Genomic DNA, 25738 nt, shown 5'->3' with positions numbered 1-25738 from the left:
CAACATTTCACTCTTGCCCCCAAAAGAATACTTCGCCTAAATATATACATTTTTTTTTTGAGATGGAGTCTCACACCATCGCGTGGTCTGGAGTGCAACGGCACAATCTCGGCTCTCTGCAACCTCCGCTTCCCGGGTTCAAGCGATTCTCCTGCCTCAGCCTCCCGAGTAGCTGGGAATACAGGCACCCGCCACCATGCCCAACTAATGTTTTGTATTTTTAGTGGAGACGGGGTTTCACCACGTTAGCCAGGATGGTCTCGATCTCCTGACCTCATGATACGCCGCCTCGGCTTCCCAAAGTGCTGGGATTATAGGTGTGAGCCACCGCGCCCACCCTACTGAGTTTTTTTTAAAGGACCAGAGTCATAAGTTCCTCCTACTTTCATTTTTAAAAATGCAAAATCCCAAAGCCCACAAAATATAATGGTATCAGGACCAAAGTCATAATTGTCTACCCAGGAAACAGCACGGACATCACCTAGAACCAGCTCAAAGGGAATGTCCACAATAAGCAGGGGAGTCCCTTCACTCACTCGTGACACCATTTGAGACAACCAGTGTCAGGACTGCCTGTTCCCTGCAACAAGTAGCTCTTCTCCAATCCTCTGGGCTTTCCATGTGGACTCTCAGAGAGAGCTCCCTGGCAATCTCCCTCATAGGTCGATGACTCCAAACTTAACATCTGCCAGGTGTGTACTCTGAGAGCACCCCAAACTCAGCATGCATGCAATTAAATGTCTAACACCTACTCCTGTGTCCCTGTGTCTGTTAATGGTATCACTGTTCTCTCCATCACCCAAGATAGGATCTAGTTTTCTTTCCCTCACCATCCCCCACCTTTCCAAGAGCAAACCAGTTTACACAAAAGACTTGTCCATTTCACCTCTACAAGCTCTCATTACCACTGCTCTGACCCATGCCAACAGATCCCACCTAGCTGCCCACTATCTCTCATGCCCAAAGTGAGTCTACCTATTCTGAACATTACAGATTGATCTTGCTATGAAGTCCCCTTCCCACACTGTGGGTCCCCACTGCCTACCACAGTGTCCCAGGTTTTCAGAACTTGAAGGATCCTCATCTGACTCAACCACCCATTCACGTGATCTTGGAAGCTTCTCAATTGAAAATGCCCTGGCCTCACCTTCAAGGCCATTTGTATTCTGGCTCCAATCTAAAAGCCTATAATGTCATGAAAATAGGAGTGAACTACGCCATTTCACAGCTCTTGGGCTAAAGGTCAAAATTCTCAATCCAACATCTCTACTTGGCCTGGCTTCTGCCTTTCTCTCCAGTCTTGCCAAGCTCCCCTTTGCTCTCTCTGCTCCTGCCACCTGGTCTTCCATTCAGGCTGCCATCATCCCCTTCAACCCCAAGCCTCTGTACCTGCTGGCCCCTCAGCACCCCACCCCTCACGTAGGTAGTACCATCTCACCCCTCAGACTTCACATCGCTTCCTCAGTGACTTACCTTACCCCTAGGCTAAGTCAAGTCCTCTGTTTATCTCCTGCTCTTTACCTCCACAGCCTTAAACAAAATTACAATAAAATTTTTGTTGGATTTTTTTACTCCCAAGCTGGAATGTGAGCTCCATAAGAGCAGGACTGTGCCTGTCTTGTATACCACTGTATCTCACAACCTAAAACACAGGAGCCCTCAACAAATACATGTAGATTAATGGAATTCACAAATCAGAACACCCTAAGTTACAAAAGCAGCTTCACTGCATAGTGGTCCTGAAGTCACTTGGTTTCTCCATCCATAAAACTAAAGAGCTCATCTGCTCAACGTTAGCTCTGAGTTCCTCAGAAGACCTAACATTACCTAAGTCTACAATTTTGCTACTCCAAACTCCTCTCTCACAACTCTCTTCCACATAGGTAGCAGCAAAACTTTACTTTCCAGCCTCCACAACTTTGTTTGCACCCTTCTTTCCATCTGTAATTTTTTTCCAGCTCCACATTTCCAAATCCTACTTAACCTTACACGCTCAAATCCAATGTTACCGCCTCCTCAAAGTCCTCCTTGCATCCCTCCAGCTACCCACAACCTCTCCATCCCCGAATTCCCACAAGTTCCCTGTTGCCTCATTCAGGTCTCAGATCAAATGTCATTTCAAATGAGAACCTTCTCCAAGAGTCACCACTGGTTATAATTCTCTATCAGACCACGCTGTTTTTATTTTCTTGATAGCATTTACCATTACCTGAAATTACCATGTTCATTTCTCTCATTTATTTACTTGTTAAGTGCCTGTTGCTCCCACTAGAATGTTAAGATCGATGAAAGCAGAGACCCTGTCTGTCTTGTTCACATTTCCCCACTCCCCCACATCAGACATGTGTTCACTAAACTAAATACCTGTCAAAGGCGTGAATGACTCTGTAACCCTTATGACTAGGGTTATGTGCGTACATTATCTCTCTCTTGCTATATTCCAAACTCCCTGTGGACCAGGCCAAAGTCTGGCTATTTGTCTGTATTATCTGGAAAATCATTGCACAACTGAAGCAAATAACGATAACTGCTAATTAATTTATTGATTTCTCCAAGAGGAACTGCCCACACCAGGCCAATTCAGAACTTCATATTGTCCAGAAACCAAGGCAAATAGGAATCTCCTTCCATTCCCTCTTCACCACAGACCCTGTTCCAATCTGCCACCTCCAGTGAGCTTTCGCCAAATGACTAGTTTTCTCACTTTCCTTTAGAAGGACCACTGGTCCTTCTATCCCTAATATCTTAACAATGCTACCCTTTCCCTTTTATCTCCAGCCAACAAAGCATTTCCAGGGCCCTGTTTCTTCAGAGCACCCCACATCTCCAGTGCATCGGGGAACTCATCGTGTCCTAGAGCACATGTGGATGTTAAAAGGAGATGTTCAAGCAAACCTGGCTAGTTCACCTTTCCTTGGATACCTCGTTTAGCTGAAACAGGCCGAGTTTTAGAGCGATCGGCTTTGATGCTCTTTGGGTCCCTCAGCATTCTTCCAATCTAACCCAAGCACCCAAATACCGTCGGGGTGCCCCCACCCTTGCCCCACACCTTTTCACCTTCCAACAGAGGAAGATCCCAGGCCAGAGACGATGATCTCCCCGGAAGCAAATGGCCCTCAAACCCCATGGGGCGGCCCTACCCTCTCCAGTTTCTGTCCAGCATCTCCCTCTGGCCTGGAGCTGTCTCGAACGCCCCTCAGCCCCAGCCTCTGGTTGGGCCCGACCCTCCGACACCACCCGCCACTCACCTGAAGCGGCCCCCGCAGTGCTGGCATTGCTCGCCCACCCAGCCGGCGGGGCAGACGCACTGACCAGTGCCAGGGTTGCAGCGACCGCCGTTGACACAGGGCCGGTCACATTCCTTGGCCTCGGCTGCGGCTGAGCCCGACACCGCCGCCGCCGCCGCCGCGGCCTCGGCCTCGCAGGGCAGCTGCAGCAGCAGCAGCGGCTGCGAGAGCAACAACAGCAGCAGCAGCCGTGGCCGCAGCGGCGGAGACAGCAGCCGCGGGAGGCGCAGCCCGGCCCCCAGACCCGGCCTCCCAGCCCTGGTCACGTCCCAGTCCCGGTGCGGCCCGCCGCTCCTCCCCGCGAGCGCTGCCGTCGCCGCCGTCCTCCTCCTCAGCCTTGCCTCAGTCGCCGCCGCTGCAACCACCATCTTCTCGGGGCTGAGACGGCGCCCCGCGAACACATACACACACACCGCACGGCCGGCTCCGCTTCGCCTGGCCGTGCGGGGCGGGGCTGTGCGGACGGTGGCTCGTGCGGTCCACAAAGGGCCACAGCAGGGCGGTGGGCGGGGCCGGCGCGCGCGTGCGCGAGTGCGTGCGTGCGGGGACGCAGACAGTGGTCTCCGGCGCGCGCGGCGCGGGGGGCGGTCTTCTGACGTGGACCGTAGAACTAACTGAAACCCGGCCGCGCTGTCCCGGCCGGCGAAAGCTCTAGTTTTCCTACTTCGCCTTTCGCCCCGGGCGGCGGAGTTGCAGCCCCACTGGATGCCTAGGAGCCGATCGCGTTGAGTGTTGCCCTCCTAGAGACCTGGCGCTCTGCCCTAACTCCAGCTGCCGGACGGACAGGGCACAGGAGGCTGCATCTCAGCGTGGTGCTGGGTGCGGTACTGTAGAAGCCAGGCTTCATTCGAGCCTCTGTAACACAAGAGTCAAGAAAGAACACATGTAGAACCTGGCATAGGCCGGGCGCGGAGGCTCACGCCTGTAATCCCAGCACTTTGGGAAACCGAGGCAGGCGGATCACTTGAGCTCTGGGATCCGAGACCAGCCTGGCCAACAGGGTGAGACACTGTCTCTACTAAAAATACAAAAACTAGCCGAGCATGGCGGTGCGCGCCTGTAGCCCCAGCTACTCCAGAGGCTGAGGCAGGAGGATCGCTTGAGCCTGGAGAGGTCAAGGCTGCAGTGAGCCGCAGTCGCAGCACTGCACTCCAGCCTAGGCAACACAAGACCCTGTGTCAAGAAATGAAGAACCTGGCATGTAGGCTGTGCTCAGTAAATGCCTAATAGACTGAATGAAGACACACAGCCAGACCTCTTGATAACAGATGGACTGTAGCTGACCAGACCCCCTACCTTTAATTCTGTAAAAGTTTGGAGTTACCTTTCTCCCCACAATTTGCCCTCCAACCATCTTCTCTGAAGAGTGGGCAATATTGAATTAGGAACTGGCGCTCACACAGACCTGCCCCTTCTGGTCTGGTAGTTGTTACTCTGGTGTCCCTCAATGAGACATGTCTTCCATCAATGTAGCCTTTTATGGTCCTTGACCCTGGAATCTGGACTGGGTCATGATTGAGACCATGAGAAACCATGACTCAATTTAACCAATAGAAGAAGGTGGTAGGAGCATCAATGTCTTGTTTCTAGCTCCGAGCTTAAAAAAGACCTGGCAGCCTTGGCCGGGCACGATGGCTCACGTCTGAAATCCTAGCACCTTGGGAGGCCGAGGCGGGCAGATCACGAGGTCAGGAGTTCGAGACCACCCTGACCGACATGGTGAAACCCTGTCTCTACAAAAAATACAAAAATTAGCCGGGCGTGGTCGCACGCACCTGTAATCCCAGCTACTCAGGAGAGTCGGTTGAATCCAGGAGGCAGAGGTTGCAGTGAGTCGAGATCGCGCCACTGCACTCCAGGCTGGGGGACAGAGCAAGACTCCATCTCAAAAAAAAAAGACCTGGCAGCCTTGATTTTGAGCTGTTGGTGGTCATGAGCTGCACCCCTTTAGCCACCCTGCTGGAGAGAAACCACGTGCAGAGGCCACTTGGACTTGGAGAGCTGGGCCACTCGGGCTGGTGGAGCCATCCTAGCTAAGGGATCAATCATTGAGTGAAGAAGCTATCTGGGTTGGGTTATTCCAACCATCTGGGCTGTTCCATGTTACCCACAACAGTAACAGGTCTTTCCTAACTGTGACTTATCCAAAATCCTAAGAAATAACTTATTTATCATTTAACCCTTAAATGATGAATTGTTTACAATTTTTCATAAATTATAATTTATGTTATTTTAAGCCTCTAAGTTTTAGAGAGGTTTGTTGCTCAGTAATAGATAAGCAGAACATTGTCCGACATAACGCTTATGCTATGAGGAATATTCCTGTGGCACCTACCTCAGAATTTGGGCACCTTACAGTCCCTGGGAAACAAAGAAAATCCCTCATAGACCTGTGGAGCCTCTCAGCTTTACCTCAGAGTATGGAATTTTAAGGTTCTAAGATGGACTTCCACACTCATACCCAGGTCCCACTCTCATACTCAGGTCCTGACTGTCCTCACTGCATCTTCTTCAAGCCTGGTGAAGCTGAATTGCACAAAAGCCTTACCCCCAGCTCTACATCCACACATACTCCCCATTCCTACAGGAAAACTATTGTTTGGCCTAGGCCCTAGCACTGACATTCTGGTTTGTAGGTTATGTTTTTGCCATGTAGGATTTTGAAATTGAAGACATGGCCCTACCCTCTGGCAGGACCCCATCAGATGGGGAGGCTGGCATAGGCCATGCCCTAGCTATAGGAGACATTGCTCCCCCTACTCTTCCAGGCCAGAAGTGAACCAGCCCTTTCCTTCCCTTCCCTCCCCACAGCAAGACCGAACCCAGACTGTGAAGTTTCACATGATTTTACCAACATTCAGGGATAACAGAAAAGGTGTGCATCTGAAGAACAGCAGTCCCTAGACTAGATATTGCTACTCTGAAGCCTTAGAATCTTGCTGCAGCAAACATTCTTTCTTCCTTAATCTACTCCCTTCTCTGGTTCTTTTTCCTTAGCTTTCAAACATGGTGAAATTATTTTGTCCTTAAAAAACAAACACGCTGGGTGCAGTGGCTCATGCTTGTAATCTCAGTGCTTTGGGAGGCCAAGGTGGGAGGATCACTTGAGGCCAGGAGTTTGAGACCAGCCTGGACAACATAGTGAGACCTTGTCTCTACAAAAATTTTTTTAAAAAATTAGTCAGATGTGGTGGCGTGCACGTGTAGTCCCAGCTACTCAGGAGGCTGGGGCAGGGGGATCACAGAGCCCAGGAGTTTGAGGCTGCAGTAAGCTATTTTTGGACCACTGCACTCCAGCCTGGGCAACAGATCAAGACCCTACCCCTAAAAACAAATAAACAAAGAAACAAAATCTTACCTGCTATCTTCTTTTTCCTTTACTGCGTTTATCAAAAAGTCCCCTACACATTCTACGTCTGTGTGATAGATTAAAGATGGCTGCAAATTCTCTTACGTTCCTTCTATGGAGAGATCAGGTCTAATCCTTGGCCCCACCCCCACCCCCACCCCACTCTTTGAATCTAGCCTGGCCTTAGTGATTTGCTTGACTGATAGATTATGGTGGAAGTGATATACTGGGATTTCTGAGGTCCCAGAAATGGGACCTTATGCTAGGTCATAAGAAGTCTTGCAGCTTCCTCCTGAAGTGTCTTGGAACACTTGCTCTAGGAAAGCCAGCTGCCATAAAAGATGTCCAGCTACCCTGAGACCACCATGCTGTGAGGAAGCCAGCCCCCAGCCATTCAAGTCTTCCCAGCTGGGGTCCCAGACAATCGAAGCAGGGGGGTGTTGTTCCTGCTGAACCCACCCCAAACTGCAGATACATAAGCAAAATAAATGAGTGTACTTGTTTAAGCCATGAGCCAACTGGGGACAGTTTGTTACACAACAATAAATTACCAGAACACTCTGTACCCTGGTTCCTCTAAGGACAAGAATAAGTCTTGTGATGTGGACTTGATTAAGAATTAAGAATGACAGTATAACTGTATATAAATATATAATCTACAACCAGTCATCTATATGTAATACACTAGTATCATTGTCCAGTTGCTTCTCATGAAGGAGGTCACCGTAGTCACCGTAGCTTCAGAAGTGCCTCTGTTGGACCCCACATGCCTTATCACCAAGATTCTGCAGCTGTTCTGCCTGAAATCCCTTTTTTTCCACCGGTCTTTGTCATGGTGGTCATTTCTAGGTCCCAGAAACTGTAATGCCAGTGGCAAAGAATACCCAGGCTTTGATACAAATTGCTCTAAGTCCAGACACTAAAATAACATAGTTCTTGCCAACTGCATGACCAAAAGGGTTTGTATCCACTTGGTTAGTGCAGGATGGTTTGACGGTGCCTGTGCCTATTCTTTTTCACTCAAGTAAGGCATCTTACTCACCTTGGCCCTTTCTCTGATTTCATGTCATCCCTTCCTGTATCTTTGCTTGCATTGTCTCCAAGTCATGGACATAGATGGATTTTATAATTTTTGGCTTTTACTCATGCAATGTCTTCGGTCTGATTCCCTAGAAGCAGCCTGAAACAGGATCTGAGTGCATAATTTATTGGAAGATTGCTCTCGGAAGAGACACAGTGAAGGAAGAAAGATAGAGCCCAGGAGGGGGTTGAGAAAAGATGTGGTCTGGTCTTATCTAGAGTTGAGCTTCAGCCTGATCCTATGGAGAGCCCTAGAGCATGAATTGTACCAGAGAATTGATTCCACTTTGAGGTAAGGGAGCAGCATTTTGTACACACATCTCTTTCAGCAGACAACATTCACAGCAATAAGAAGGATCCTATAAAGGAAATTTGGGAGGGGTACCAATAGATACAAATAGATAGCTCCATGTATGTGTAATACATATAACAAATGTTTGTTTATCAAATACCTACTAGATAGCAAAGATTGAATACTGCTCAAGTAAAATCTGATTGACCATCTGACTTTCCCCCAAACATCACCGGTCCTCATTCTGTACTATTTGAAACATCGATATAGTTTATTGTCCCAAAGTTCTCCTTATACTTTTAGTCAATGTATGACCAAGCAATTCTCTAATTATAGATGTTAAAATCTCACCTAGAAGGTAAGGTACTATGTTGCCTGTGAAAGAGGTTGATCCTGAAGGTTTGGAACAAACACAACTGAGAGGGTTCTAGGTAGGAATAAAGAGGCATTGAAAGCTCCAATGGATATCCCACTGTCAACCAACCAGCATAAGATTCCAATAGTCCTTGGCAGACTGTAAGAGAAAGTGTTTAGGAGTCCCTGATCTGGGAGCATAAAGTTATACCTCTGAGCTGTTGACAGAGCTCCTGGTGGCCTCCTCAGACAAGGCCCACAGGTACAGGAGTTCACCTTTATATCAGCTCAAGGGACAAGACCCTGCACTGAGATGAGCACATCAATTTAAAGGCAGAAGGCTTGAAATTTCTATTGGATGAGCTAGATTCATGCCCCCTCCCCCAAATTTCTACAACAGAGAACAAAAATTTTCTCTTGTGTATAGATAAGATACTATGAAAACAGTACTACTGTTAAAAGACAAATGACTTTGCTAAATATGGCCATGAAGGACTTCAAATGAGAAGTTCCCAAACTGAAGCCATCCTTTTGGATTAAAATCCCTTATAATTTCTCCTAATTACAGATAACATATTAGTTTCCTGTGATTGCCATAATAAATTTCCACAAACTTGGTGGCACAAAACTACAGAAACTTAAGAGTTGACAGTGCAGAAGTCCTACTGGTCTGGTTCTCGTTCCCATCTGGGTACCAGCTTCCTTCAGCAGTGTAGGCCAAGGTGCTGGGGGCCAACGAAGGGAAGAGTCAACTTGTGAGAATTTTGCAGGTCTGTTGTTCTTAGCACAATCCAAGGCTAGACAAAGAGGAGAAAGAAACGTACCTGATCAGTGTCAGAAGTTATTGCACTCAAAGGGGAATAAGCAGGAAAAAAGAAAGGAAAGAAGGAAGGAAGGAAAACGAAAGGAAGGAAGGAAAAAGAAAGAAAGAATAGAAGGAAGAAAGAGAAGCCCCACAGACATGAGATGAAACCCTGTCCAAAAATGGAAGGAAGGCCAGAAAATAGTGAACCAAATTTTGAGGAAAAGCCAGAGGAGGAGGAAAATGCAGAAGGAACTTTTAGAGAAAGCCTAATTCCATCTCTCCAGAATATAAAGATGTACGTAAGAGGCATTTAAGCAATGAAGATATGTTTAGAGAAGTGGGTGAAATAGACAAGATAAGGAGAGTAAGAAACAAACTTACAGGGATGTACTGGAAGGTTGATCAAAACCATCCTTGCCTCTATTTAATGCAATTTACTTTTATTTTTATTTTATGTGATATTAACAATGCCATATAACTTTCTTTTTATTAGCATTTTTCTGATATACCTTTGTCCATCTTTCTACTTTTAACCTGTTGCTGTTAGTGGTTTTAGATGCATCATTTATCCACATCTCATTGTTTACCATATTTGAACCAATCTTCAAATCTCTTTTATAGAAGAGCTTTACTCATTTGTAAAAAAAAAAAAAAAAAAAAAAAAAAAACAGAGGTTCCCGATAGGATATAAAATGAAAAAAGGGTTACTAAGTAATATGTTAATATCGTTTTAATTTTTTAGTTTTTAGGGACAGGGTCTTGCTACGTTGCCCAGGCTAGAGTGCCGTGTCTATTCACAGATGTGATAATCGCACATTACAGCCTCAAACTCCTGGGCCAAAGCAATCCTCCTGCCTCAGCCTTCCTAGTAGCTGGGACTACAGGGACACACCACCACGCCCAGTTGTGAATAACATTTTTGAAAGGTAAGAGTACATTTAGATATTACATATATGCACATAAAAACTCGTGAAGGGTGAAAGATAAAAGGTACAATCCCTCTATAGAGGATTATAAAAGATTTTTTTCATCTGCTTACTTGTGTATTCCATATTCCTAAAATGAACACACAAGATTATTGCTAAAAACAATAAAAGTTTTAAAACAACAACAAAAACCAACCTACAGAAATGTATTCTCTCACAGTTCTGGAGACTGGAAGTCTGAAGTCAGGGTATCAGCAGGCTAGGCTTCTGGAGACTCTAGGGAAGAACCCTTCCCTGCCCGTTCCAGCTCCTGGTGGCTGTCCACATTCCTTGGCTTCCTTGGCTCGTGGTCACAAATCCCATATCTGCCTCCACCTTCACATCACGTCCCCCTCTATGTCCATCTTCTGTGTGTATCTCCTATAAAGACATTTATTGGATTTAGGGCCCACCTGGATGATCCAGGATGAACTCACCTCTAGCTCCTTAATTAATTACATTTGCAAAGACTTTTTTTTCTTTTTTTTTTTTTGAGACAGAGTCTCACTCTGTTGCCCAGGCTGGAATGCAATGGCATGATCTTGGCTCACTGTAACCTCTGCCTCCTGGGTTCAAGCGATTTTCATGCCTCAGCCTCCCAAGTAGCTGGGACTACAGGTAACTGTCACCACGCCCAGCTAATTTTTGTATTTTTTTAGTAGAGACGGGGTTTCACATGTTGGCCAGGCTAGTCTCAAACTCCTGACCTCAGGTGATCCTACCGCCTTGCCTCCAAAGTGCTAGGATTACAGGCATGAGCCAACGTGCCCGGCAGCATTTGCAAAGACCTTTTTTTCCAAATACAGTAACATCCAGAGGTTCCAAGGATTAGAGCATGGACAAATCTTTTGGGGGAGCCACCATTCAGCCCACTTCACGCACTAAAAAGGCAGTCAATTCATTCAATGTATTCATTTAAGCAACTTATATTTTTTGAGTGGCTGCTATATACCAGACACTGATCTATGTTCTGGGAGGCAGAAATGAAAAAGGATATCAAAATTCCTCTTTCCTCATGCCATTAGAATAGCCTGTATTTAAAATAAAAGAAGAAGAAAAGAAAAAAAAACAGGCCAGACATGGTGGCTTACCCCTATAATCCCAGCACTTTGAGAGGCTGAGGTGGGTGGATCACCTGAGGTCAGGAGTTCGAGACCAGCCTGGCCAACATGGCAAGACCTCATCTCTATTAAAAATACAAAAATTAGCTGGGTGTGGTGGCGCATGCCTGTAATCCCAGCTACTCAGCAGACTGAGGCAGGAGACTCGGTTGAATCCGGGAGGCGGAGGTTGCAGTGAGCTGAGATCGCGCCATTACACTCCAACCTAGGCAACAAGAGAGAGAAACTCTGTCTCAAAAAAAAAAAAAAACACATGAAAAAAACAGACAATAGCTGGCATGGTGGTGTGGTAGTGTGTTCCTGTAGTCCCAGCTATTCGTGAGGCGAACATGGGGGGATTGCTTGAGCCTAGGAGTTTGAGGCCAGCCTGAGCAACAACATAGCAAGATCCCATCCTAAAAACAAAAAAGCCAGACAAACAGACAATAACAAGTGTTGGTGAGGATGTGGAGAAATTCCAATAACCACACCCTTGTGCACGGTTAGTGGTAATATAAAATGGTGCAGCCACTATGAAAAACAGTATGGTGGCTCCTCAACAAGTTAAAAATAGAATTACCATATGATCCAGCTGTACCACTCCTGGGTATATTTCCCAAATAATTGAAAGCAGGATTTTGAAGAGATAGGTGTATTTCCATGTTCATTGTAACTTTATTCACAAGAGCCAGGAGGTGGAAGCAACTCAGGTGTCTGTGGACAGATGAATGGGTAAACAAAATGTGGCATAAACATACAATGGGGCCGGGTACACTGGCTCATGCCTGTAATCTCAGCACTTTGGGAGGCCGAAGCAGGCAAATCACCTGAGGTCAGGAGTTTGAGACCAGCCTGGCCAACATGGCCAAACCCCATCTCTACTAAAAATACAAAAATTAGCTGGGCATGGTGGTGGGCACCTGTAATCTCAGCTACTCGGGAGGCTGAGGCAGGAGAATTGCTTGAACCCAGGAGGCGGAGGTTGCAGCTAGCCAAGATTGCTCCACTGCAATCCAGCCTGGACGACAGAGCAGGGCTCCATCTCAAAAAAAAAAAAAGTACTATGGGCCGAGCATGGTGATTCACAGCTGTAACCCTAATGCTTTGGTAGGCCAAGGCAGGAGGATTACTTGAGGCCAGGAGTTTGAGACCAACCTGGGCAACAATAGCAAGACTCCTGTCTTTACAAAAGAAAAATTGTTTTAAATTAGCCAGGCATGATGGTGCATACCTGTAGTCCCAGCTACTTAGGACGCTAAAGAGGAGGATTTCTGGAGCCCAGGAGATCGAGGCTGCAGTGAGCCATGATCATACCACTGCGCTCTAGCCTGAGCAACAGAGCAAGAAGCTGTCTCAAACGTAAAAATAAAAATTAGCAGAGTATGGTGGCATGCACCAATAGTCCAAGCTACTTGACAGGCTGAGCCAAGAGGATCACTTGAGACCAGGAGTTTGAGGCTGCAGTGATCACACCACTGCACCCTAGCCTGAGCCACAGAGGGCAACCCTGTCTAAAAAAAATAAAATAGAAACTTATATACACACATCATGATATGACAATTTATTGATTAATTCTCCTGCTGGACATTTGGGCAGTTTCCAGTTTGAGATTACTGTGAATCATGATGCTATGATCATCTGGAAATCAAATACAGGTATTTTGGTGAGTATACATACATTTCTATTGGGTAGATACCAGAGGTTTGCTGATAAATGTTTAGCAACCAGCTCACTGAGAAGAAAAAGCCTTCATGCGTAGCACTAGTTGATTTCTATGGTGTAAATACTCCCACCATGACCTATTTCGAGCTCCCATCATGATGTCACTGAGTGTGGAATTGGAAAGAGAGACATAGGCTCAGCCCTCACAAGCCAGTGGGAACCAGCTCCAGCACCATGTATGCCTGGGAGGTCTACTGAGAAACAGATGCCAAAACCAAATTAGACATACAAGGGATTTATTGGGGGAAACGTCTGTGAAGGATAAAGGGGACGCAAACAGGAAATGGCAAGAGAGGATTCAGACAGGAATAAAAATCTGACAGCTGTGAAGGAAGTGGGAAGAAAACATTGGTTAAGAAGAGTGTCAGATCTCAGTGCAGTTTCAGTGAAGGCTCTTCCAGGCCAGTGGGGAGTCCTGGAGCCAGATTTGTCTGTCAGAGCAGCAGCATCTTGCAGGAATCAGCCTGCATTAGCACAAATGCAGTGGGGGACCCAGAGGGGGAGCAGCTGGGGCTGCCAGTCAACTCCGCTCCCCACAGCAGGAGAGTTGAACAATGAATTTTCACGGTTGCCATAACTGGCAACATTCCTTTGCGCCATCTCCATGTAGATGTGAGGTGGCTCTCAGACAGTGTCCCCTCCAGGTGACCTGTTTTTCACAAGTTAGATACACAACCCGGGCTTGGCTGACTCGTTTGGAAGCTGGACTGGCTGCTTTAGACTTAATAAGCCCCAGATTTATTGGGTTTATTAAGTAGAAAAGAGAGTGTCTCAAGAGGAAGACATTGGTTTTTTTCCTAATAAGAACAGATAAGTATTCTAATTGTTAACTAAAGAAATTGGCCGGGTGCAGTAGTTCACGCCTGTAATCCCAGCACTTTGGGAGGGCGAGGCGGGCGGATCACGAGGTCAGGAGATCGAGACCATCCTGGCTAACACGGTGAAACCCCGTCTCTACTAAAAATACAAAAAAATGAGCCGGACATGGTGGCAGGCACCTGTAGTCCCAGCTACTCGGGAGGCTGAGGCAGGAGAATGGCGTGAACCTGGGAGGCGGAGGTTGCAGTGAGCCGAGATCGCACCACTGCACTCCAGCCTGGCGACAGAGCAAGACTCTGTCTCAAAAAAAAAAAAAAGAAAAACAGAACTATTTCTCTCTTTTGTATTTTTTGTATTTATGTTTTCATCATGTTGCCCAGCTGGTCTTGAACTCCTGGGCTCATGTGATCCTCTCGCCTCGGCCTCCCGAAGTGCCGGGATTACAGGAATGAGCCACCGTGCCCGGCCTGCAGTTACTATTCTTGTTGCTCAAATTGTCCCATACTGTAGGTGGGCTTCTACAGCCATATTGTATAGTTTTTTAAAAGTTCTAATACAACAGGATGTTTCAGGTTCATCCTGTATATCTTCTGCTCCAGACATGAAATCTAACATCTCTTCAAGTAGCTATGGTTCCTTTTAGGGAAAAATTATATTTAAAGACTATATCTGGGTGCTAAGGGGTAATACTTTTTATTGTCTTGGTCATTGTTTTTGAGATTTGTTTGTTTTTGTTGTATTTTGTGTGTTAGCATGCAGAGCTAGAAAAAAATGTTTAATTAATTAATTATTTATTTTTTGAGACAGGGTCTCCTCCGCTGCTCAGCCTGGAGTGGAGTGGTGCAATTATGCTCACTGCGTCCTTGAACTCATAGGCTCAAACTGAGCGACCTTCCCACCTCAGCCTCCTGAGTAGCTGGGACTACAGGCATGTGCCACCACACCCCACTACTTTTTTTTTTTTTTTAGAGATAGGGTCTTTCTATGTTGCCAAGGCAGGTCTCGATTCCCTGGCCTCAAGCAGTCCTCTCACTTCAGCCTCCCAAAGTTCTGGGATTATAGGCATGAGCCACCACACTCGGCCCTCCATACCTATAATAATTTTTTTTTTTTTTGAGACAGAGTCTTGCTTTGTTGCCCAGGCTGGAGTGCAGTGGCGCAATCTCTGCTCACTCCAACCTCTGCCTCACAGGTTCAAGTGATTCTCCTGCCTCAGCCTCCTGAGTAGCTGGGATTACAGGTGCCTGCCACCAAGCCCAGCTAATTTTTGGATTACTAGTAGAGACGGGGTCTCACCATGTTGGCCAGGCTGGTCTCTAACTCCTGACGTCAGGTGGTCCACCTGCCTCATCCTCCCAAAGTGCCGGGATTACAGGTGTGAGCCACCGTGCCCAGCCAGTAATTTTTGACTGACCTGTGTCCGTAATGTCTTGATTGTTAAATATCTTGAACATTACCTGTTACCCTATGACCTTCAATTTCTGTGAATTGTTTTCTGCCTGCATTCCCTCATTTTGAGGAATTGCTATTCTCTTACCACCCATGATTTTGTAACCTGTCAGTCAGGAACTTGGCATCCCTTTCTATAAGAGTGGAAAAGAATGCTAGGCCACAAGGGAGTTAACACTGCATGGGTGAACTTTGAACAGTGCAAGATAAGAAACAGGAGGGAACCAGCAAATAATCTTTCTCTTTCACCCCTCAGTGGAACATTCCAAGACATAACTTTTTAAGAAGACGCCTCTGTAAGCAACGAGCTATGTTTTCTTTTTTGTTGTTTTTTTGAGATGGAGTCTCGCTCTGTCGCTCAGGCTGGAGTGCAGTGGCACAATCTTGGCTCCCTGCAGCATTCGCCTCTCAGGTTCAAGTGATTCTCCTTCCTCAGCCTCCTGAGTAGCTGGGACTACAGAAACGTGCCACCACGCCCAGCTAATTTTTGTATTTTTAGTAGAGACAGGGTTTCACCATGTTGGCCAGGATGATCTCGATCTCCTGACCTCGTGATCCGCCCACCTCAGCCTCCTACAGTGCCGGGATTATAGGCGTGAGCCACCGCGCCCGGCTGCAACAAGCTATGTTTTCTTGTGCAGCTGTGGTCAGCTCAGTAATACACCATCTTGCATTTGCCTGCCTTCCTTCCCCTGGTCCCTAAGTTTTGTCACCCTAAGATTGCGCCTCCCATTAAGGCTCTACCATGAAACCTTTGCCTCTTGCTCTGTTCTCTAGGGAATCCAGGCAAAGACAATTTCCCAGGATCTTCTCCTTTATTAGGGTAAAAAGTAGTGTTGGGAATTGAAGTATTAATAAGCACTCCAAATGAGTCTTTTGACCAGGCAAGTATGGCCGGCATAACCTTAAGGCATCCTCAGCCCTCAGATCTTGCATCAACAGGAAATGAGCTGCTAAAGTTGTGCAGAATTCAGAAGGGGACTCCATCCCAGGTACACTTTAGATGGACAATGGACAAGGAAGATAGGCAAAGGGAGCAGCCCAGAGGCAATGAGATGGGCTAACTAAAGAACAGTGTCTGCTGCCCAAGCCAAAATCACTTATGCTTGCTGCTCCTGTGTTGCAGGGACGTAATGTGTGCTGTGAACTCATGACCACCCTTTGATGTTCTCCTTCTCTCCTGTTACAGTGTTATTTTTTATTGAGTTTCTTCCATCCTTCTTTCAACAATTTGATTTTTTTTTTCTGAGAGTGTTATTTATCTGCTGTACCATTGGTAGTCACATCTGGACCTAAATTAGAAGAATGCAGCTGGCTTCCTGCCCCTCTGCCTCACTCTTCTTCCCCTCTTCCAGCCTCTCCTCCTTCCCCAGTCTTCTGGTCTTCTCCACCGCGCAGCTCTTCCCCAGCAGACCCCTTCTCTGGGATTCCCTTCTGGGGCGCCCAGCTCCCGGGTTCTCCTGCCCCTGCCAAGCACGTATTCCACAGGCACCTGGGGAAGGGAAGTCCTGGGCAGGGCCTGGCAGGGGAAGACGTCTGGGGCACTTCCCAGTGTTAACATAGGGAGCCACCAAGAACCAAGTGGGGTGGAGCAACGGCAGCCTCTGCAGCCCAGAGTGCAGGGAGCAAGGGCAGAACTGGTTTTGCAGAGCCCTGCAGCCAGCAGTCCTGAGAAAAGCAGTGAATGTCATGGAGCCCAGCTGAAATGAACTGGTCCTCTTGAACCTGTCCCAAGCCCTGGTGCCAGAGTTCTATCCCAGAGCTGAGATGTTTTTGATCATCTTGAGAAAAATAAGCCTTGGCCTCCAGGCCAAATAAAGCGAACTTTTCTCCCATAGAGAATAGCGCTAGTTCTTGAGGACCTGGAGGGCCCACAGCCCTGGGGAACTAGCCAGAAGCTTTCCTGCTTTCCTTCTCAGAACAAAGTGGCTTACCTGAACACATCTTCCTCCTGGCTCACACCAACCTGCAGAAAAACCTCAGCTGCTGTGTCCTGGCCTTTCTCCTGTTTGCGGTCATCTGTGTGTAGAAGAAAAAGAAGAAAGGGAATTACTATGATTCCCTTAAATTTCAAACCAAGAAATTCCAGATGTTGAAGAGTCTGGGGAAAGTGGCCATGAGGTCTTATTCCCAATCTGCATCCTCAAGCAGCACCCAGGACCCCCACAGGGGCAGCCAGGCCCTCAGCAACCCCAGAGGCCCAGCCAAGGCTATCCAGAGGCCTCCTTCCAGGTGTGGAACAAGGACAGCTTTTCCAAAAACCTTATCCCCAGGCTGCAAACCATCTGGAAGAATTATTTAAGCATGAAAAAGTACAAAGTGTCCTACAAGGTGCCAGGGCCCACCATTAAGTTCAGTGCAGAGGCCCCACGCTGCCACCTCCTGGACCACGTGAACGTATCCACAGTAGAGACCACAGATTTTCTCTTCAGTACCTCTGAGTAGGGGGGTTACCTGCCCAAGGACAGCATTAGGACCAAGGGCAGGTCTTGGGGCAAGTGTGCTGTTTTCTCATCAGCAGGATCTCTGAAGTCCTCGCAACCGGGCAGAGATCTAGATGATCATGATGCAGTCTTGAGGTTTAATGAGGCACCCACAGCCAACTTCCGTCAAGATGTAGCCACAAAAACTACCATTCACCTGCTGAACTCTCAGTTGGTCACCACAAAAAGGCATTTCCTCAAAGACAGTTTGTACAATGAAGGAATCCTGATTGTATGGGACGCATCTATATATCATTCAGATACTTCAAAGTGGTACCAGAATCCAGACTATAATTTCTTTAATAACTACATGAGCTATCGTAAGCTGCACCCCAATCAGCCCCTTTACATCCTCAAGCCCCAGGTGCCTTGGGATTTGTGGGACATCCTGCAAGAAATCTCCTCAGAAGAGATTCAGTGACACCCCCATCATCTGGGATACTTGGTGTCATGATCATGATGATGCTGTGTGACCAGGTAGATATTTATGAGTTCCTCCCATCCAAGCATGAGACAGACTGGGGCTGCTACCACCAGCAGTTCTTCAATAGCACCTGCACGATGGGCGCCCACCACCTGCTGCTGTATTTGGTGAAGTGCCTCAATGAGGGCACAGATGAGGACACTTACCTACTTGGAAAAGCTACACTGCCTGGCTTCCAGGCCATTCACTGCTAAGCACGGGCTCCCTGGTATTTTATGGATGGTCTCTTGGCCGCCCCAGCCTGGGAAGCCCATTTTCCTGAACAATCCCAGCTTGCTCTTGCACTCTAGGGACCTCTGTCAGCAAGATCTCTGGGGATTCAGGAGCCTGAGGGCAAGAAGTCAGGCCCAGCCTCCCCTATAGTCACAAAGAGTGTATGAGCCGAGAGCCTCCTGCGACACACACACACACACACACACACACTCCAGCATTCTTTCCAGACAGCATCCTCCCTGCTTTCCACACAGGTAGATGCCAGATCTACCTTTCCCAGCAGGGCTGCCAAAGCTGGACTTTGTTCCAACTGAATGCTGTCATTCTCACAAACCAATTCTCTATATTGCTTGAAATCTGCACCTAGATATTGATTTCATGTTGTGGGCCAGGCGCGGTGGCTCACACCTGTAATCCCAGCACTTTGAGAGGCCAAGGCGGGCAGATCACTTGAGGCCAGGAGCTCAAGACCAGCCTGGCCAACATGATGAAACTCTATCTCTACTAAAAACACAAAAATTAGCTGGATGTGATGGTGGGAGCCCGTAATCCCAGCTACTCGGGAGGCTGAGGCACGAGAAATGCTTGAACCCGGGAGGTGGAGGTTGCAGTGGGCCAAGATAGCACCACTGCACTCCAGCCAGGGGGACAGAGTGAGACTCTGTCTCTAAATAAATAAGTAAATAAATGATTTTATGTTTTAAAGAAACTCTCCCAAATTACAATTATGCCCATTGTAGGGTGGCTCTTGGGGGATAAGTAAACAGTACAGGCATTAGAAACATGCTCAACTCCTCCAGAACAAAATTGCTCCTGAGTCCCATGCACATGTTCCTGAACATGTTCCCTGGAACATGGTCCTGTCACTCTGGTTGGTTGGGCTGGTCCTTAGCCTGGGTGCTTATAAGCAAAAGGGCTTGATTAGTCCACCTTCCCTCTAGTTATTCACAGTTCAGTGTGAGAGACCAACATCTAAACAGGCAGTTAGGATTCAGAGTGCCCACTGCACGGGGGCTTGTAGAGGGATGGACTTGCTGTCAGTGCACCCAGGAGGGCCACACACTTACTGTGTCTGTGGGTCAGACAAGGCTTCATAGCACTGGGGCGTTTGAGTGTGTCTTAGAGGAAGAGGAGAAACATGGCAAGCAGATTATGTCTGAGTAGGTGTGAGTTGTGTTTTTCTTTCTTCCCATATTTACTATCTAAGACCTGCCTGAACTTAGAGGCTCAAGTAGATGTACGTATGTATGGACGGATGGATGGATATGGATATACCTATGTATCTATATATATGTTTTTTGAGACAGGGTCTCGCTGTGTCACCCAGGCTAGAGTGCAGTGGCACAATCACAAGCCCCCGTGCAATGGAGCCTCGACCTCCCGGGCTCAACTGATCCACCCGCCTCGGCCTCCCAAGTAGCTGGAATGACAGGCATGCAGCACAAAGTCTGGCTATTGTTGTTGTTGTTGTTGTTGTTGTTGTTATTTGTAGAGATGCGGTCTCCCTATATTGCCCAGGCTGCAGTGATCCTCCTACTTCAGCCTCCCAAAGTGCTGGGATTACAGGCATGCGCCACTGCACCCAGCCTCAAGACGTTTTTGACAAAGCCCCCTACCCATGCCTGAGGTAGCGAGTGCAACCTCACAGCAGACAACAGGCAAGCCAGATCCCTAAAACCTGATTTCTCTAGGCTCAGCCTGGCCTGACCCTATCCTACCAGCTGGGTTTGCACACCATACTCCAACCCTTTCTTTTTAATACCCACTCCCAAACCTCCTCCTATCACCTTTCTTTTCCCTTTGAAACCTGTCTTCCCCTCCCAAATTACTTTTAAGCATTTTTGGCTTTAAAGTATCCTGACCCCAATGTCTTTGACCTCATGGGACTCCTGCAAAAGGTGTCTCAGGGAGTGGGGGCTGTGCTTCCCTAGGACTCATGACACTCTCGGAGGTCAGAACCATGGAGATCATAACTGATTCTCAACAGGTGTGAGGGGTGTGATATCAGATTGCTATGCCAATCTGGTAGTGGAGTATGGCACACCACGTACTCCCTGCAAGGGAACAACATCAGAGTCTGTGGGCAGAGGCTGGCTCCCTGTGGTTTGCAAACATACTCCCCCGATGGTTTTCCTGAATCCCCTCTCCCTGGTAGGGAACCCCACTGGATTAGTCTGGCCCTGGTGTAGAGAAGTTAAAGGACTCACTCAAGATCATGAAGTCATGCTGTAGAGCCAGGGTTCCTGGACCCAGGCCTCTGGACTCTCAGGGCTGGCCCCATGCGCTCAAGGGGATCTAATGTTTGAGCTCCAAAGCAACCACCTTGGAGCTGGGATCCTCATTTACTGCCAAATTCTCAGCTTATACAGGCAGGAGAAAGAGCCCTGGAGTGAGAAGACCTGGGTTTTCAAATTGATGCTCCCCTACTTACTAGCTATGCCATTTTGGGCAGATTCCCTTCCCTGGCCTCTGTTTCCACATCTGTAAAGAAGGGATGACGATCCCACCCCCCGTGCTGTTGTGAGGATTACCTGAACGCACCTGTCCTGGCTCTGTACCTGGCACCTAGTCGGTGCTCAGTATATGCTGGTTTCCTTCCATCTTTTATTAAGGACCTGCTCTCTCCTCACACTTGGGCTGGACCCTGCTGTGAGGGAGGTGGGAGGAGGTCCTGTCCTCACAGAGTTAACTTTCCTATTAAGAAACAACTACCCCACTTGGGACACTCAAGAAACCACCCAAGGCAATGGACAAGGAAGAACGTGCTCTCCTCCTCACTGCCTGCTGCTCGGGTCTGATTCTGCTTGGGAATGGGCAGAGCACTTGGGCTGCTTACCTGCTGGATGGGACGAGTTCTTTACCCTTCTCTGGGCCCGTGAATTCCTGGTTTCTTTTATGTTCTGATTTGACACATCAGATCATAAATCATGATCACTGAGTGCAGAGGAAGGTGGCATTCTGTCAGTAGTAAATACATGTTGGTGTGGAGACTGAGACTACACTGAATGGAATCTAGTTTTTAGTTTTTATTATTAATATAAGAGATCAGATTAAATATGATTCTGAAGTGTATAAAACTTTTAGCTCTGGAACTTCTATGCTATCTGTATGTGGGAACTTTGGTAAAATACAAATAAGATATGGGTGTTATTGTTGGTCTGGTGAGCTGTTTAATATTTGCGGCAGATAATTTAAAATTAACATCTTTTTTTTTTTTTGAGACAGAGTCTCTCTCTGTCATCCAGGCTGGAGTGCAGTAGAGCAATCTTGGCTCACTGCAACTTCCACCTCTCAGGCTCAGGGGATTCTCCTACCTAGGCCTCCTGAGTAGCTGGGATTACAGGCATGCACCACCACGCCCAGCTAATTTTGTATTTTTAGTAGAGATAGGGTTTCGCCATGTTGGCCAGGCTGGTCTTGAACTCCTGACCTCAAGTGATCCGCCCGACTCAGCCTCCCAAAGTGCTGGGATTACAAGCGTGAGCCACTGCGCTCAGCCTAAAAATTACGTTTTAATGCTTCCTTTGTCTATGGGGTTCTCTCTTCTTCAATAGCCATCCATGCATACTGGATCATGGGGTCCTCTCTAATCCTTCCACAAATCAGATAAGCTATTTATATTGGTGTTTTCTCTCTTTCTTTCTCTTTCTTTCTTTCTTTCTTTCTTTCTTTCTTTCTTTCTTTCTTTCTTTCTTTCCTTCCTTCCCTTCCTCTCTCTTTCTTTCTCTCCTTCCCTTTCTCTCTCTTTCTCTCCTTCCTTTCATTCTTTCTTTCCTTTCTTTACTCTCTCTCTCTCTCTGTCTCCCCTTCCTTCCTTCCTTTCTTCCTTCTTTCTTTTCTCGCTCTGTTGCCCAGACTGGAGTACAGTGCTGCAATCTCCGCTCACTGCAACCTCTGCCTCCCAGGTTCAAGTGATTCTCCTCCTTCAGCCTCCTGAGTAGCTGGGATTACAGATGCCCGCCACCACTGTGACTAATTTTTGTATTTTTAGTAGAGATGAGGTTTCGCCATGTTGGCCAGGGTTGTCTTGAACTCCTGATCTCAGGTGATCCACCTGCCTCGGCCTCCCAAAGTATTGAAATTACAGGCATGAGCCACGGCACCCAGCCTATTGGTGTATTTCAATCTTTATTTTTAGTAAAAGATGAAAGATTAATACGATCTGAAGAGAAACTAGAGTATGCTATTGCTTTAAAGTTGAGACACCAGTCTCAGAAACTTCTGAAACCTGCAAGCTAATTCTGAATTACCCAAAGATTATGTAAAATTTTAAAATAAATGTGTTTTAAAAAAATAAAAAGAATGCAGCTAACACACAAGTGATGGAAGCCACCCCCTCACACATACACATTCCCTCCCACAGCAGACATGGCCTGACTTGAGCTATTTCATTTTGGGGAGGGGAGGTTTTTGTTTGTGTGTCCCCAAAAGCATATTCTGAGACAAGGAATCCATTGCAAGGAGTTTATTTGGGAGGTAAAGGAAAACACTGATGGTAGAGGGGGAAAGTAAGACAACTAATATAGGGCGCATTATCAAGCCAGTTACCACTGTGTACAGTTGGAGCACAATCTCATGGGGGACTCTGGGAGCCTGCATAGAACACGCGCCACAGTGTTATCCCACTACAAGGAGTGAGGGGGCTGCGGTATTTATACATCAACTCCCATCAGCCATTGGTTAAGAGTAGCTCCCAAGGAGGGAGAAACATTCATTCTTCGTGCTTCTGGCCTGCTGTGCAGGTGGCAAAGTAGGGAACAGTCAGAGAAAGCCTTTAGGCAAAGAAATGCACATACTGGCAGCTGGAAATCAGCCCAGAATGCACTAAAGTGGCAAGAACAAGGGTATAGGCAGAGCAATGACAGTGTTTATTGCAAGAAGGGGGAGAGCTTTTCTTCAATTGCGAACTAGCTATGTTATCTTAAATGGGGACTTTTTAGCATTTTTGAAATTGATAGGCACACATGTGTGAATACCAGGCAGTTAAAGAAGTGAAATGCAGCAGGGTGCAGTGTGATCCTGACACTTCAGGAGGCCAAGGCGGGAGGAATGCTTGATTCCAGGAGTTAGAGATTAGCTTAGGCAACATAGCAAACCCCATCTTTACAAAAAAATTAAAAATAAAAAAAAGGAGATCCTACCATTTGCAATAGCATGGTTGAACCTGGAAGACATTATGCTAAGTAAAATAAACCAGATACAGAAAGAAAAATACTGCATGATCTCACTTATATGTAGGATCTTAAAAAAAAAAAAAAAAAAAAAAAGGCAAGGCCAGGGTGGTGGCTCACACCTGTAATCCCAGTGCTTTGGGAGGCTGCAGCAGGAGGCTCGCTTGAGTCTAGGAGCTTGAGACCAGCCCAGGCAGCATGGTGAAACTTGATCTCTACGAAAAAATTAAAAAATTAACTGGATGTGGCCATGCACGCCTATAGTCCCAGCTACTCAGGAGACTGGGGTGGGAGGACCACTTGAGCCCAGGAGGTCAAGGCCGCAGTGAGCCTTGATTGCATCACTATACTCCAGCCTGGGCAACAGAGAGAGACCCTATCTGGGGGGAAAAAAGTTGAATGCATAGAGAATAAAACAGTAAAACAGTGGTTATAGGGGAAAGGAGGAGGAAATAGGGAGATGTAGGTCAAAGAATACGAAGAGTAGGTACGTAGGACTAAGTAGTCCAGAGACCTGACAAACAGCATGAGATTTACAGTTAGTAATAATGTATTGTAGTTGAGATTTTCTGCTAAGAGAATAGATTTTAGTTGCTTTTGCCACACACACACAAAATGGGTAATTATGTGAGGTGATAAATATATTACTTTGCTTGACTATAGTAACCATTTCACTGTCTACAGTAAGCTTGTCCAACCCACGGCCCGCAGGCTGCATGTGACCCAGAACAGCTTTGAATGCAGCCCAACAAAAATTCATAAACTTTCTTAAAACATCATGAGCTTTTTTGCGATTTTTTTTTTTTTTTTTGCTTATCAGCTATCATTAGTGTTAGTGTATTTTATGGTTGGCCCAAGACAATTCTTCCAATGTGGCCCAGGAAAGCCAAAAGATCAGACACCCCTGATCTGCATGTATGTCAAAATATCATGTTGCATATCTTAAATATATACAATAAAACAAAAAGAACCACGTCCTCTGTCACAAGACTGACAAATGTCCCCAGCAGTTCAATCTCGCTAGTTCACTGTGATAGGCACTGCTGGAGGCCCAGCCAGATCCCTTTTACTCACCCTAGCACACAGCCCCCAGTTCCCCTAAGTGCTGCCTGCTGCCGCTAGAGGCTCACAGATGCACCTTTCATCAGAAAATTGCCCTCAGCAGGAGAGGGTCACTTTGCTTGAAAGATCATCCCTCAAGGGGACATTCCACATCCAAAGACAAGGGGTACAAAAGGCAGCCCCCTTTGCCTCACTGGGGGACAAGGATAAGAGCAATTGATGCTTCAGAGCTCTCCTAGGGATCAGGCTGAAGCTAGACTTCAGTTGGACTCATCTTCACCTAACTCCTTCCCCTGCCCTATCCGTCCCTCACTCCATTACAGGTTTTTCCTGAGAGCACTCCCTCCATTAATCAGGGGCAGTGAATTTGCTGTCTCAGGCTCTGCTTCTAAGATGCCCAGCCAAAGACACCGCTTCAGTAGGACACAATGATGGCTTGACCCAGAGGAAGACACATGACCCCAACATAGCTACAGCCTTCTGGAGCGTTGATATGGCCTCTGGGTAGAAGCAGGTTTGTCTCTTTCTAAGGTTATGAGCTACATGTAAGAAAATTGTGGTAGGTGTATGTTAATTTTACTCGCTAACATATATTTCACCCCTGATAACACTACACCCATTGTGCAGGAAAGGGGAGGGATCTACCTTCCTCTCATTCTCAGTTCCTCTACTTTGAGTGGAGGTGAATTCTCTTTGAGCCCACAGTTGGGCATGTAACCCACATCTGATTAATCATGTTCCCATGGCCACAGAGATTGTTTAGCATAGCCTTGCGTCCCAATGAGAGCCATTGAAATATGGGATTGTTAAGAGAGAGAAAAACTCTTTTTCCCTGGACTAAGAGCATCAAGGATGAGAAGAACCTAGGGCTGCTGGAAGGTAGCATGAGGGACTGTTCTGAGAATGAAGCCAACAAACACAGCAGTAGGCAGGCTCCTAATGAAGGGAGTGAAATAAGCCCAAATGGTTGACATTGCTGGAGCTCTTAGCTTAAGCTCCCCTACAAGCCAACCCTATCCTAGATTACACCTCTTTGATTATACAGGCTAGTAAGTTCTCTTATTTTGTTTGTTTAAGCTAATTTACGATGAATTTTATAACAC

The 25738-nt window shown here is 46.9% G+C and overlaps 1 protein-coding gene and 2 pseudogenes across 3 annotated transcripts in view; 2 read left to right on the top strand and 1 right to left on the bottom strand.

Annotated features, from left to right (window-relative positions):
* ATRN (attractin) overlaps positions 1–3750 on the bottom strand; it is a 180362-nt gene extending 176612 nt beyond the window's left edge. For 2 of the 3 annotated variants that reach the window (XM_030825442.1, XM_030825443.1), the window contains exon 1: positions 3249–3750. In XM_030825442.1, coding sequence (XP_030681302.1) covers positions 3249–3655 — 407 coding nt within the window. In that variant the 5' untranslated portion in view covers positions 3656–3750. The remainder of the gene's footprint in view (positions 1–3248) is intronic. The other variant, XM_030825444.1, reaches the window with a different exon arrangement.
* Positions 3751–9328: 5578 nt separating this feature from the next.
* LOC105740688 lies at positions 9329–9591 on the top strand (annotated as a pseudogene).
* A 6641-nt stretch (positions 9592–16232) lies between these two features.
* LOC100595247 lies at positions 16233–18383 on the top strand (annotated as a pseudogene).
* Positions 18384–25738: the final 7355 nt, after the last annotated feature.

The sequence above is a fragment of the Nomascus leucogenys genome, chromosome 13 (assembly GCF_006542625.1).
Source record: "Nomascus leucogenys isolate Asia chromosome 13, Asia_NLE_v1, whole genome shotgun sequence".
Lineage (NCBI taxonomy): Eukaryota > Metazoa > Chordata > Mammalia > Primates > Hylobatidae > Nomascus > Nomascus leucogenys.
The sequence above is the reverse complement of the archived record's forward strand: the minus strand, read 5'-3'. Positions and strand labels throughout refer to the sequence as shown.